General features: G+C 52.2%; 2 protein-coding genes across 4 annotated transcripts; one reads left to right on the top strand and one right to left on the bottom strand.

Moving 5' to 3' along the window:
- Nucleotides 1-133: 133 nt before the first annotated feature.
- Nucleotides 134-3412, top strand: GPS2 (G protein pathway suppressor 2). Of its 2 annotated transcripts, none has more exons than XM_055405497.2 (11): nt 134-287; nt 472-634; nt 961-1070; nt 1146-1258; nt 1406-1485; nt 1565-1647; nt 1836-1989; nt 2083-2172; nt 2264-2343; nt 2430-2525; nt 2699-3412. In XM_055405497.2, exons 2-11 carry the CDS (start codon nt 541-543, stop codon nt 2780-2782), a joined length of 984 nt encoding a protein of 327 aa, XP_055261472.1. In that variant the 5' UTR covers nt 134-287; nt 472-540; the 3' UTR covers nt 2783-3412. The 2 variants fall into 2 exon arrangements, with proteins under 2 accessions (XP_055261472.1, XP_088684985.1); XM_088828859.1 differs by having other exon boundaries at nt 168-283.
- On the bottom strand, nt 3063-7901 carry EIF5A (eukaryotic translation initiation factor 5A). Of its 2 annotated transcripts, none has more exons than XM_055405541.2 (6): nt 7705-7901; nt 5657-5842; nt 4360-4464; nt 4016-4147; nt 3847-3920; nt 3063-3690 (listed from the first exon to the last, which is right to left on the bottom strand). In XM_055405541.2, the coding sequence occupies exons 2-5, from the start codon at nt 5819-5821 to the stop codon at nt 3858-3860; spliced, it is 465 nt and encodes a 154-aa protein (XP_055261516.1). In that variant the 5' UTR covers nt 5822-5842; nt 7705-7901; the 3' UTR covers nt 3063-3690; nt 3847-3857. The 2 variants fall into 2 exon arrangements, with proteins under 2 accessions (XP_055261516.1, XP_055261526.1); XM_055405551.2 differs by lacking the exon at nt 7705-7901 and adding an exon at nt 7343-7484.
- Between the last annotated feature and the right edge of the window lie 4065 nt (nt 7902-11966).

Genomic DNA, 11966 nt, shown 5'->3' with positions numbered 1-11966 from the left:
GCAGCCGCCTCGGTTCCTTTTTCGTGTGCCTCGCCCGCGGGAGGAGCCCCGCCCTCGCCAACTTCGGGGACTCCGCCCCCTGGACAGGTTGGGTCGAGGAGTCTCGCGGGGCACAGAGTGGGGGTTTGGACGCCACGGGCACCCGTCGCCGGCACTTCCGTCTGCGCCGCTCCGCCCAACCAGTGAGCCCGCGGCGGCCCGACTCCGGAAGGATTCGCCCCAGCGGCCGGATGTGACGCCGCGGCCCTGCCGCTCGGGAGGCGGCGGAGAAAGCGACGAGAAGGCGGGTAGGGTGGGGCGGGCGCCCGGGTAGCGGGCAGGGGCGAGAGCGCGGAGGCCGAGACCCAGGTCCGCGCACGCGGAAGAACCGCGCTGCGGGCCTGGCCGGGCGGCGGGCACGTGACCGGGGCGGCGGGCGGCGGCTTCCGCCTGGACCCGGCGCGCTCCCACTGAGCTGCCGCCTCCCCGCAGGCCCAGCCAGAGGTCTGGCAGCCAGCGACAGAGCCGGGCGCCCACGGCCCGAGCGTCCCCAGCAGCACCATGCCCGCGCTTCTGGAGCGTCCGAAGCTGTCCAACGCCATGGCCAGGGCGTTGCACCGACACATCATGATGGAGCGGGAGCGCAAGCGGCAGGGTGAGCCAGGCCCAAAGCGGGAGGACGCACGGTTCTGGGCGCACTGCGCTCCACTGTGACCCCCACCCACGGGCAGACCAGCGCACGGCGGCCGAAGCCAGAGGGACAGCTAGCCCCGTGGTGATGGTGGTGGGAGTTAAAAGGCCACGCCTGGAGCTGGGAAGGACCTTGGAGAGCACCTAATAAACCTCCCCATTCCAGCCCCCCTCAGTGATGAAGCCTGTTCCAGAGCACTGGGATAACCAGTTTTTGCTGGTCTTCAGTTCTTAACGTTCTAATTAATATTTTAACACCCTGCCGCTTGCCCATTCCGCCTCTTGTTCTAGAGGAGGAAGAAGTGGACAAGATGATGGAACAGAAGATGAAGGAAGAACAGGAGAGAAGGAAGAAAAAGGAGATGGAAGAAAGAATGTCACTAGAGGAGACCAAGGAACAAGTAAGCAGTCCCTTCATCTTTCCCACTTCTTTCTTCTCTTGGCTCTCCTGCTTTCATCTTCTCTCCCCTCCCCAGATCCTGAAGTTGCAGGAGAAGCTTTTAGCTCTACAGGAAGAGAAGCATCAGCTTTTCCTGCAGCTCAAGAAAGTTTTACATGAGGAAGAAAAACGGAGACGAAAAGAGCAGAGGTGAGGTTAAAGAGCTAAAAATAAAATCGAGGCCAAAGTGTAACAGGGATCAGGTAACAAAAGATCAGTGTTTAATAGCAAATGGGAAGGGGAGTGTGTGGGGGTGGGGATACGACAGACTTTTGACCCGGTTTCCTTTCACTCCAGTGACCTGACCACTCTGACATCAGCAGCATACCAGCAAGGCCTGACCGTTCACACCGGAACTCACCTCCTCAGCATGCAAGGTGAGGGTTAAGAAACTACTGGTCAGAATGGGCCCTCCTGGGGGTTGCAACATCATGAAGCACCCCTCTCCCTCTCTAGGGAGCCCTGGAGGACACAATCGCCCAGGCACCCTCATGGCAGCTGACAGAGCCAAACAGATGTTTGGACCCCAAGTGCTTACAGTAAGAGCAGGAGGATTGGGTGTCTAGGCTGAATTTTTCCTACTTCCACCCAGACCCTAGCATCTTCACCAGCCAGCACTCAAGTCTTGAGTGTGTCTACATTCTGAATAGGGGAAATGGGGATGCAGTCTTTTGAATTTGGGCTTCATGGAGTTTACAGGCAGTGAGTTTTCATCCTTCCTTCTTAGACCCGGCACTACGTGGGCTCAGCAGCTGCTTTCGCAGGGACCCCGGAGCACGGGCAATTCCAAGGTAGCCCAGGTGGCGCCTATGGGACTGCTCAACCCCCACCTCACTATGGACCCACGCAGCCTGCCTACAGTCCTAGTCAGCAGCTCAGAGGTGAGGTGGGAAGAGGAAAATTCCTCAAGACCCAAAGGGAGGAGTGTTGAACAGGCTACAAAGGAGGTTCTAATGGTCTCCTGCCTTCCTCAGCACCTTCCGCGTTTCCTGCAGTGCAGTACCTGTCTCAGCCACAGCCACAGCCCTATGCCGTGCACAGCCACTTTCAGCCCACCCAGACAGGTGATGGGAACACCCCATGCTGGAGCCCAGTTCTATGCATCCTACCTTCCTCTTTTCCCCATTCTCTACTCCACACTCCTTCCCCACCTAGGGTTTCTCCAGCCTGGTGGTGCCCTGTCCTTACAAAAGCAGATGGAACACGCTAACCAGCAGACTGGCTTCTCTGACTCAGTGAGTATAGAGCCTTGGAAAGTCAAGGGCTGCCTATGCTAAGGGGAGCCTCAGGCTGCCTCAGATGCTGACACTGTTCTCTGCAGTCCTCCCTGCGTCCCATGCATCCCCAAGCTCTGCATCCCGCCCCTGGACTCCTGGCCTCACCCCAGCTCCCTGTGCAGATGCAACCAGCAGGAAAGGTAAGGGTGGTAATCAAGTCCCTCAGAATCCCTGCATTGCAGGGAAACAGTATTGAGTAGGGTAGGTGGCCCCCACCCTGTTTTCCCCTTCCCTCCGTGGGGTGGCTCTCTGGTGTGGAGTAGGCAGGAGGGTGTGCACACTGACAAAGCCCTCCTTTCATCACCGCTGCCAGTCGGGCTTTGCAACCACCAGCCAGCCTGGTCCTCGGCTCCCCTTCATCCAGCACAGCCAGAATCCACGATTCTACCACAAGTGACCATCACATTTATCTTCAGCCTCGGCCCCAACCCCTGTCCTTGGGGAGGATCCCTGCTGTCCCAGTACCACGCCAATAAAATCTACCTGCCACTGCCCCTGGCTGCTGTCTGTGTTGCCTCCCACTGGACTGCTCAGAGGGTGGGCGGTGGCTGGCAGGAATCACAGGGTGACAGCAGGGTTGGTTGTAATGAACTCAGCAGCAGAGATCATTCAACCTGTACTCTTCAGATTTCCAAATAAATACCCACTTAATTCAAAAAAGCAGCTGAGTTGGGGACTTCGTATTAAACTTGTAGTTTTATTCAGGTTTGATTTTAACAAATGTGTCGGGGAGAGAGCCCGCAGGAAAGGATGAAGCCCATGGGAGCAGGGCCCTCCCAGATGCCTGAGGAGGGGGCAGGTCCCCTCCCCTCTCCTCCTCTCCCCTCCCCATTTAAAGGATCTAGGGAGAGACATAGGCAGGGGAGGGGGCTGGTCCCCAGTCTGTGGGTGGTGCTTGGGATAGAGGGCTATGGAGGAAATAAGGGGTCAGATTAGGTAAGAGTTGGGGAAGGGCACAAGGACTTTTGCCAGAATCCACAGCTTTCCGATTCCAGATTGAATTAAAAAAAAAAAAAAAAAAACTAAACCACAAGCAGCACCCACCCCGTCTCCCCCACCAGGGTTGTAGTGCGAGGGGAGAAGAGAAGGGCAGCTTCACCAAGGCCATGGTGCACTCACTCCTGGCCAAGGGAGCAGGGTGAAGGGCAGGGGCTCCCCGACAGATTGAAGGGGTAGGGGAAACCAAAATAAAACGTCAAATAAATCGTGTAGGAGGAGTCCAGCCAAGGGCCAGGCCAGAGCTGGGCCAGGCTGGGGGAGGGGGCCTCTGCAGGCTGGAGGATCACTGCTGCCACCACAGCCACCCTGAGTAGGAAAGAGAAACCAGGTAAGACAGGGTAAACCTTCACAGGAAAAAAGGGTGAGGGAGCAGACCATGCTGGGGGGCAGAAAATAAGCTATTAAGACTAATCTAGCTCTTTGATGGAGATAAAGTGTGTGAAAAGGGGGAGTCACACTCACCTGGGAGCCAGTTATTTTGCCATGGCCTTGATTGCAACAGCCGCCTCCTCTGTCATGGCGGACAGCACCGTGATCTGGGAGAGCACAGGGAAAGGGAGTCGTGTCTGAGTGCAAAGCAGAGGAAGAAGCACAAAGAACAAAGCTGGGTACAAAGTTGGGGGCACCATACCAGGATCTCTTCTCCACAGTCGTATTTCTGCTCAATCTCCTTGCCAAGGTCTCCCTCAGGCAGACGGAGGTCCTCTCGCACCTCCCCGCTGTCTTGGAGCAGTGATAGGTACCCATCCTGGATGCCAATCAGCTAGGGGCAAACAGAGAAGAAAGCTGAAGATGGGCCTGAGTAGCCTGAGGATGAAGGGTGTGATGGGCAAACTAGGGCGGCAAACAGCTAACACCAAATACCCTCTCTTGCCCATCTCCCTTCTCTCAGCACAAGGTTTTCGGTCAGTCTCAACTTCTACTCGCCCCCCCACCCCGACTACTAACCCACCTACAATCACGTCACCTACATACCTGAAAATCGTTCCTTTTGATGTTGGGGACATCCATATTATGAGTTGACGGGCAGATATCTTCGTATTTCTTCCCAGTGAAGATGTCAATACCAACCAGATGGACCTGTATGTATACATCACATCAAAGAGAAATCCAATTATACTCTAGGATGGAGGAGATCCCTGGCTGGTGGGGGGAAAGTCACACTAGGTTGTCAGGACAAAGAAGAGTTGGAATTGAACCAATCAACTCGAAAGCACTAAAAGGCTCACTAAAAGGCTTTTAGAGCCTGAGGCCAAAAGACCACCAATGAAATTGCAGCTGACCACATAGGTAAGGTTGTAGGCCAGCCTTGGAGCAGTCAGTTTCCTCAAGCTATCAATACATTAACAAGAGACCAAGATTCTAGGGGAGTAGGAGGAACCCAGGTAAAAGTTTACAAGAACTTTTATTGACATCAGCATAAAAGGCCAAGAACTTGGAAGGTAGGAAGAAAGAGTTCAGAAGACAGGAAGGAATAAGAGCTGAAAATAAAAGGAGTTAGGAGAGCGGAGAACTACACACAGAAAATAAGGAAACCAGAAAGAACAGAGAATGATCTAGACATCTGGGGGTAACCATGATGAATGCCAAGTCAACAGAAGACAGAAAAAGTGATTAAGGAACAAAAGCAGAGGAAATTCAAACATGAATCGGGTTGAAGTTTTGGGGGGGGGGGTGGGGAGTCTGAAGTTACAAGGAAAGCTGTAAGGAAAATGTTGACCAAGTAAGTAAGCAGGCTCCAAGAAGAGGGAGCAGGTATAGGCACTCTGCCCTTTCATCAGAGATCTGGTGGGAAAGCTGGAACTGGAGAGTGGAGCAGTGATGTACAGAGGTGCAGCGATGTGCACTGGTGCCTTGCCAGGGGAAGGGGGCATTTGATGTTAGGATTGGAGAAAACATGGGCAAAGTGATGGAAACAGCACCTACAAAAATTCAGAGACAAATACAAAAAGCAAAGGCCAGGAAAAAGAGCAACTGAACAGTCAGCATAGAAGACCACAAAGAAAAATTGGAGACACACATAAGATGGAGAAAGAAAGGGGCTCCAAGGATGCTGGGGCACAGGAGGGTAACCGAGGAGGAAGCTGAAGCCTGGTGCAATAGTTGGAAAAGGTGTGCAGGGCTGAGTACTGACCACCAGGAGCCAGATGGTAATAAGTAATACAAGATCTAAGTAAGGTAGGGGGCTAGCACTGACGACGGCAGGTAAGGTAGGGGGCTAGCACTGACGACAGCAGGTGGGGAAGGCAAGGTACAGAAATGAAATTCTAACCTTGGCATGGCCGTGCTTGCCGGTCTTGGAAGTTGACATCTCCACAATCTTACATGGCCGGCCTTTGAGCACCACGAAGCCATTCTTACGTAATGCTGAGCACTGCATCGGGAAGGTGGCTGAGGCCCCTGCATCTCCTGTCTCGAAGTCCAAATCATCTGCCATTTTAAGAGGCTACGATTCCAACTAGAGTCAAGAAGAGAACTAGGGTCAGTGAGGAAAGAATTAACAGGGTCTCCAATTCATCCCACTCCACTCTAGAAACATTGCTTCATTTTCCCCCCAGCACTTTATCCCTTTACCCACGTAAAATAGCTTCTAGACTAAATGCTGATTAGATAAAAAAAATACCGAAGAACTGGTGTGTGTGGCAGTGGAGATAAGCTGGATCCCCACCCCAAATGGAAGCTAAAAGGGAGGCTTGAAATACAAAAAGGTCCAGGAATTTAGGATCCCAAATCTCTGATATGAGCAAAGGCCTAAATCTTGGTCGAGGGAGGACTCAGGTGTTACTTGCCACTGAAACCAACCACCCCTGTTCCCCACACATAACCAGGGCTATAATTAGGTGAGCAGCTATGAGCCAGCAAAAAGGCGGGGCTAATGTGGGGGGGAGGGGGTGGAGACCGGAGAACTGGGAGCCCCACCCTTCTGTTACACCCCCCCATTCTATCCACACACGAGCCCGTCATTCGTACAGGAAACCACAAGGCCGCTTTGGGGGATTCCCGCCTCTCCAACATGCATTTGCAGATGCACCCGAGAGGGAGAAAGCAAAGTTGTTTTCTAACTGATCTCCCTGCCAAACACCTCTGGTTTCCCAAAGGGAACCCAGGAACCCAGCCTCTCCTCAAGGGCCCTCCCACTTTTCCCAGGATGCATCAGTCCTGTCGGCTTTTCAGGCCCGGCCTGTACAGTCAGTAGAAAGTGGGGGAGTGGGGAGTGGTGAATGACAATAAAATGAAAGCAAAAGGTTGGTAGTAGTGAGTAGTATAAATTATACTAGGCTAGCAGAGTTAAAGACCCTAAAACCAGGCATTCTCAGGTCAGACACCACGACAAAGACAGTGACAAGGTGAAGAACACCTATCACAGCGGGTAACTCATCTGCCCGGGACTTTAAGGCGCCGTCGGCACGTCCAAGAAGAGTTGGGCTCGCGTCCAGTCGCCCTCAGTTTCCCCATTTCTCTGGCCTCCCAGCACGGACGAGCGCCACTTACACCTGGCTGGCCGCCTCACTTCACAAGAGGGCTGGGGGGAAAGCTCCAAAGGTCCACGAGGTGGGGGGAGCCGTAACATATGCCCACAGCGGGCTCTCCGAGGTGATCCGGGTCCGGGCCTCCGGCCTCTCCCACTCCTCAAAATTCCAAGCTCCCTTACGCGCCCGCGAAGACCAGCTCTCTCAGCGATGGGGGTTGCCGGCTCCCGCCCACCATGTGGCCGCCCGGGGCTTCCGGTGGCCGGGACCTGGGGGAGGGGTCCCCACGCTGCCATGCGGCCCCCGTCCACGTTCGGCCATGCGGCCTCCGACCCCGAGGGCAGCCTCCCGTGGGGGGCACTTCCGGTACTGCAGCCTCCCCCCTCCTCAAAGGCCGCGCCAGGCCGGAGCCACGCCGCCTCCCCTCCCCCCTCCCGCCAGCCGCCAACCCCCCCCATGCCCTCTCACCGAACAGCCCCCTCCCCCACCTCACGTGGCCTCGCGGCTCCCGGTTCACAACGGCGCAGGTACCCTTGCCCGGCGGGCAGATCTGGCCCCCGGCTCTCGCCCTGGCGTGGCCGCCCGGCGGCCTCTCCCGCGTGGCGGCCTCGCGGCTCGCCGTCCCCCGCCCTGCGTCGCACCAACGTCACCCGGCCAGCCCCAACCGTCACCTCGCGCGCCAACCGGGTCGCGCGCCCAAGTCTCTCCGCACTTCGCGCGGCTCGCAGACGGAACCCCGTGCGGCGGTAGCCGCCGCTCCCCTCTGCCCCCTCCCCGACCCTCGCGCAGTTCCATCTCCACTCCCAGGCCCAAGTCAAGGTTCCGCGCACGCGCGCCCTGCCGCTCTCACCTCGCGCGAACGCACTGACTCGACCACGTCCGCTCGCCGCGAGCCCAACCGCTGCCTCCGAGCCCACTGCCGCCGCCGCCGCCGCCTCTACCGCCGCCGCCGCTGCTGCACACGGGTCTTAGTACGCAGGCGCCGACTCCCCACTGACCAACCAAGCAGCCCTGTGACAGCCGCGCAAGCGTGCTATCTATCTCCTCCGCCCTCCACCCCCGCACTGCGCAAGCGCACAGATACTCCCTGCTCTCCACCCTCCCTCCCACCTACCCATCCAATGACGCGCATACGTGACCCCGCCCCTCACATATCCTAAGTTCGTCCCACCAGTAGGCAACGCGCAGGCGCATCCGGTTTTTTAATCCCTTCAACCTCCTCTGCCCTCCCCGTGTTAGACCACCAGCCCTACCGGACAAACCTTGCGCCTGCGCGATAAAGAGTCCTACACTCCACACCCTCTGAAGGAAACGCCTCGGCCTCAAGGCGCATGAGTGTTGGGAATCTTGCCCGCCCCTTCCACCTCAGACGTAGTCTGTACGCCAGGCGCTGAAAAGACCACGCCACTGTATTGCTGGTCTTGTCTAGAACGCATGCGTCTTAGGAAACGCCCCACCTCGACTTTAGCTGGACTTGAAAGACTCACACGTTTCAGAAAACTTGTACTGTGGGGTGGGCCCCTTGTCGCAAAACCCATCCATCTCCCCCTGCTCCCCCGTTCCAGACATGCGCGAGAGAGCTCTTTCCGCTTCACTCTTCCCCGCGCGCTAGTGTGGTCGAGTTACCACCCATCTCAGCTTCACTTCTCTAAAACTGTGCGCCTCTACTCTGCCATAGAGTTTCACCCGGAAATATAGAGCGGCCCCGTCCCAGCCACCATCTTGTTCAAATTCTTAGTCCGTATTGATCCCTATGGCTTCCATAGAGGCAATTCTACTGAATCCTGGTATAAGATTTACATGGCATTTCTCTTTTCCCTTAGCTGTCCTGTCCTCTGCGGTCTCCACAAAATTGTCTACGAGCACCCTGAGAAAATGTAGAAGGAAATGGTAACCCACTCCAGTATTGTTGCCTGAAGAATTCCATGGACAGAGGAGCCTGGCAGGCTATATAGTCCATGGGGTCGCAAAGAGTCGGTCACGACTGAGCGACCCTCACACACGCACACACACACCCTTAGAAAAGAATTCTCTACGAAGTGTGGTATATCGAATTCCACTGATGTTCCCTTTCATAAGAGGTGACCGTGAAACCAGAAACTCGCAATGAATTTCCCTGGCCCTCGTTCTAGGGAAGAAAGCTGCTGCTTTTCCTGAAAATTTGTATGAGAGTTGGGCTGTGAAGAGAGCTGAGCGCTGCAGAATTGATGCTTTTGAACTATGGTGCTGGAGAAGACGCTTGAGAGTCCCTTGGACTGCAAGGAGATCCAACCAGTCCATCCTAAAGGAGACCAGCCCTGGATGCTCATTGGAAGGACTGATGCTGAGACTGAAACTCCAGTATTTTGGCCACTTCAAGCGAAGAGTTGACTCACTGGAAAAGACCCTGATGCGGGGAGGGATTGGGGGCAGGAGGAGAAGGGGACGACAGAGGATGACATGGCTGGATGGCATCACCGAATCGATGCACATGAATTTGGGTGAACTCCGGGAGTTGGTGATGGACAGGGAGGCCTGGCGTGCTGCGATTCATGGGGTCACAAAGAGTCGGACACGACTGAGCAACTGAACTGAACCTCTAGTTTCTAGGTTTTCAGCACTACCTTCGTGGCTACCTTGTTTGCTTCCGTAGACTGGTGGACAATATTGTGGAACAAGACAAGCAACTAAACAGCTGGGCTTGGAATCCAAAATTCTGAATCTGGTTCTTGTTTAAGATGTGACACGGTAGATGTGCATGACGAACACTAGCTTGAATTAGTACATTAACGTAGCACATTGTACTATCATCCCCAAATCCTCCCACTCAATTTTCTGAAATTTCTGCCATTTCTTTTGGGAAAAAAAAAATTTCCTGGGTGCATTGTTTAAAAGTCCAATACCTGCTCTTCTCAAAGATGTCCATATGACCCAAGAATTCCACTCCTAGGTATATTACCCCCAAATTAAGAACAGGTACTCAAATCATTGCAGGAAAGTACTTAGCGCTATTTAGTAGTAGTAAAAAGTTGGAAACAATGCAAATACCAATCAACAGATGAATGAATAAACTAACTGTGGTGTATACATGTAATAGAATATTAATCACACAAAAGAATGAAGTATAAATGCATGCTATAACCAGATGAACTTTGAAGATGTTACAAGTAAAAGAAGCCAAACAAAAGAGTCACATATGATTGCACTGATGTGAGATATGCAGAATAGGTAAATTCAAAGAAACAAAAAGCAGACTGGTGGTCAGTAACTGCTTAATGGTCATGGGGTTTTAGAATGATGAAGTGCTTTGGAATTAGATAGAGGTGGTGGTTGTACAACCCGTGAATTTGAATGTGGTGAACACCACTGAGCTGTTTATTTAAAAATGTGAATTCATCTCAGTTTTAAAACTCTTGCACACAGATGTTCACAATAGCCAAAAAGTACAAACTACTCAAAGTGCATCAACTGATGAAGGAATCAATAAAATATGGTATATCCATACAATGAAATATTATTCAACAATAAAAAAGCATGAAGGACGTCCATGGTGATACAATGGATAAGAATCCACCTGTGAATGCATGGGATACAGGTTCTTTCCTGGTCCAGGAAGATTCCACATACTGAGGAGCAAATAAAGCCCATGCACCTCAACTACTGAGCCTGCCTGCTGCAACTACTGAAGCACTTGCCTAGAACCTGTGCTCCACAAGAAGAAGCCACTGCAAAGAGAAGCTCACAGGCCACAATGAAGATTAGCCCCTGCTTACCACAACTAGAAAAAGCCTGTGTGCAACAATGAAGACCCAGAGTAATCAAAAATAAAATAATTTTTTTAAAAAGAGAGGGAAAAAAAAGGAATATGTACTGGGTACACACTACAACGTGGCATAACTATGAAGCATGTGCTGAATAAAAGTCACGAGACCACATATAGTAATGTATTATTCCGTTGACATGAAATGTCCAGAATAGGCAAATCCATAGAGACAAAATTTGATAGACTGTGGTTGCCTGGTGTCTAGGGGGAAATGAAGACATGGAGAGAGATTACTAATGACTATAAGGAAAGGAGCAGAGGGTGATGAAAACGTTCTAAAATTGGAGTGATGCTTGCCCTCTTCAGATATTGAAAAAAATTGAATTGTACACTTTAAAAATTAAATTGTATGGTATGTGAATTACATCTTGATAAAGCTGTTACTTTAAAAATGTATTGTTCAGGGGCTTCCCTGGTGGCTCAATGGTAAAGAATCCGCCTGCCAATATAGGAGACATGGGTTTGATACCTGGTCCAGGAAGATCCCACATGCCGTGGGGCAACTAAGCTGGGGCACCACAACTACTGAGCCAGTGTGCTGCAACTACTGAAGCCTCCCGGCTCTAGAGCCTGTGCTCCACCATAAGGGAAGACACCGCAATAAGGCCACACACCACAGCAAAAAATAGTCCCCTCTCACTGCAACTAGAGAAAGCCCAAGGAGCAACAAAGACCCACCACCACCAAAAATAAATACTTTAAATAAATATACAAAATTTTTTTAAAAAATTAAAATGTATTGTTGGGAATTCCCTGGCTATTCACGTTTGATCCCTGGTCAGGAAACTAAGATTCCCACAAGCTGCACAGGGTGGCCAAAAAAAAAAAAAGTAATGTCATCTTCGTTTTTAATCGGTTCACTTCTCTGAGACATTGGTGAAGAGTCCTAGGTGACCTAAGTCACAAGCTCCATGATTTTAAAAGGGGCTGAGTGATGACAGCTCCCAATAATTCCCATTCAAAATAGAAGGGGCACAAATAATTTTGACAGAAGGCTAAGACATACACACTCAGAGAAAGGGAAGGGCAAAATATTGCACAGTATTGTAGAGTGATGAGACAATCACTATCTGGGAGACCATGCTGGCATTGCATCTATGGAATTACCACAGCCCCAGGTACAGTCCTCTGCTTTGTAAGCCCTGACATTTTATTTTGCCAATCAAGTCACTTCTTTAGGGAGCACTTCCCTGACCTACCAGACTAAGCCAATTTCCTGTGTTACATGTTCTCATAGCAAACATTACAGCATTTATCACAGACTGTTGGTTACCACAAATCCATTTATTTGTGTGATTACTTTATTAATG

Source organism: Moschus berezovskii, chromosome 20, assembly GCF_049115385.1.
Source record: "Moschus berezovskii isolate FMDL1 chromosome 20, NW_MosBer_1.0, whole genome shotgun sequence".
In the NCBI taxonomy this organism is placed as follows: Eukaryota; Metazoa; Chordata; class Mammalia; order Artiodactyla; family Moschidae; genus Moschus; species Moschus berezovskii.
This window is presented reverse-complemented; position numbering and strand designations above follow the sequence as displayed.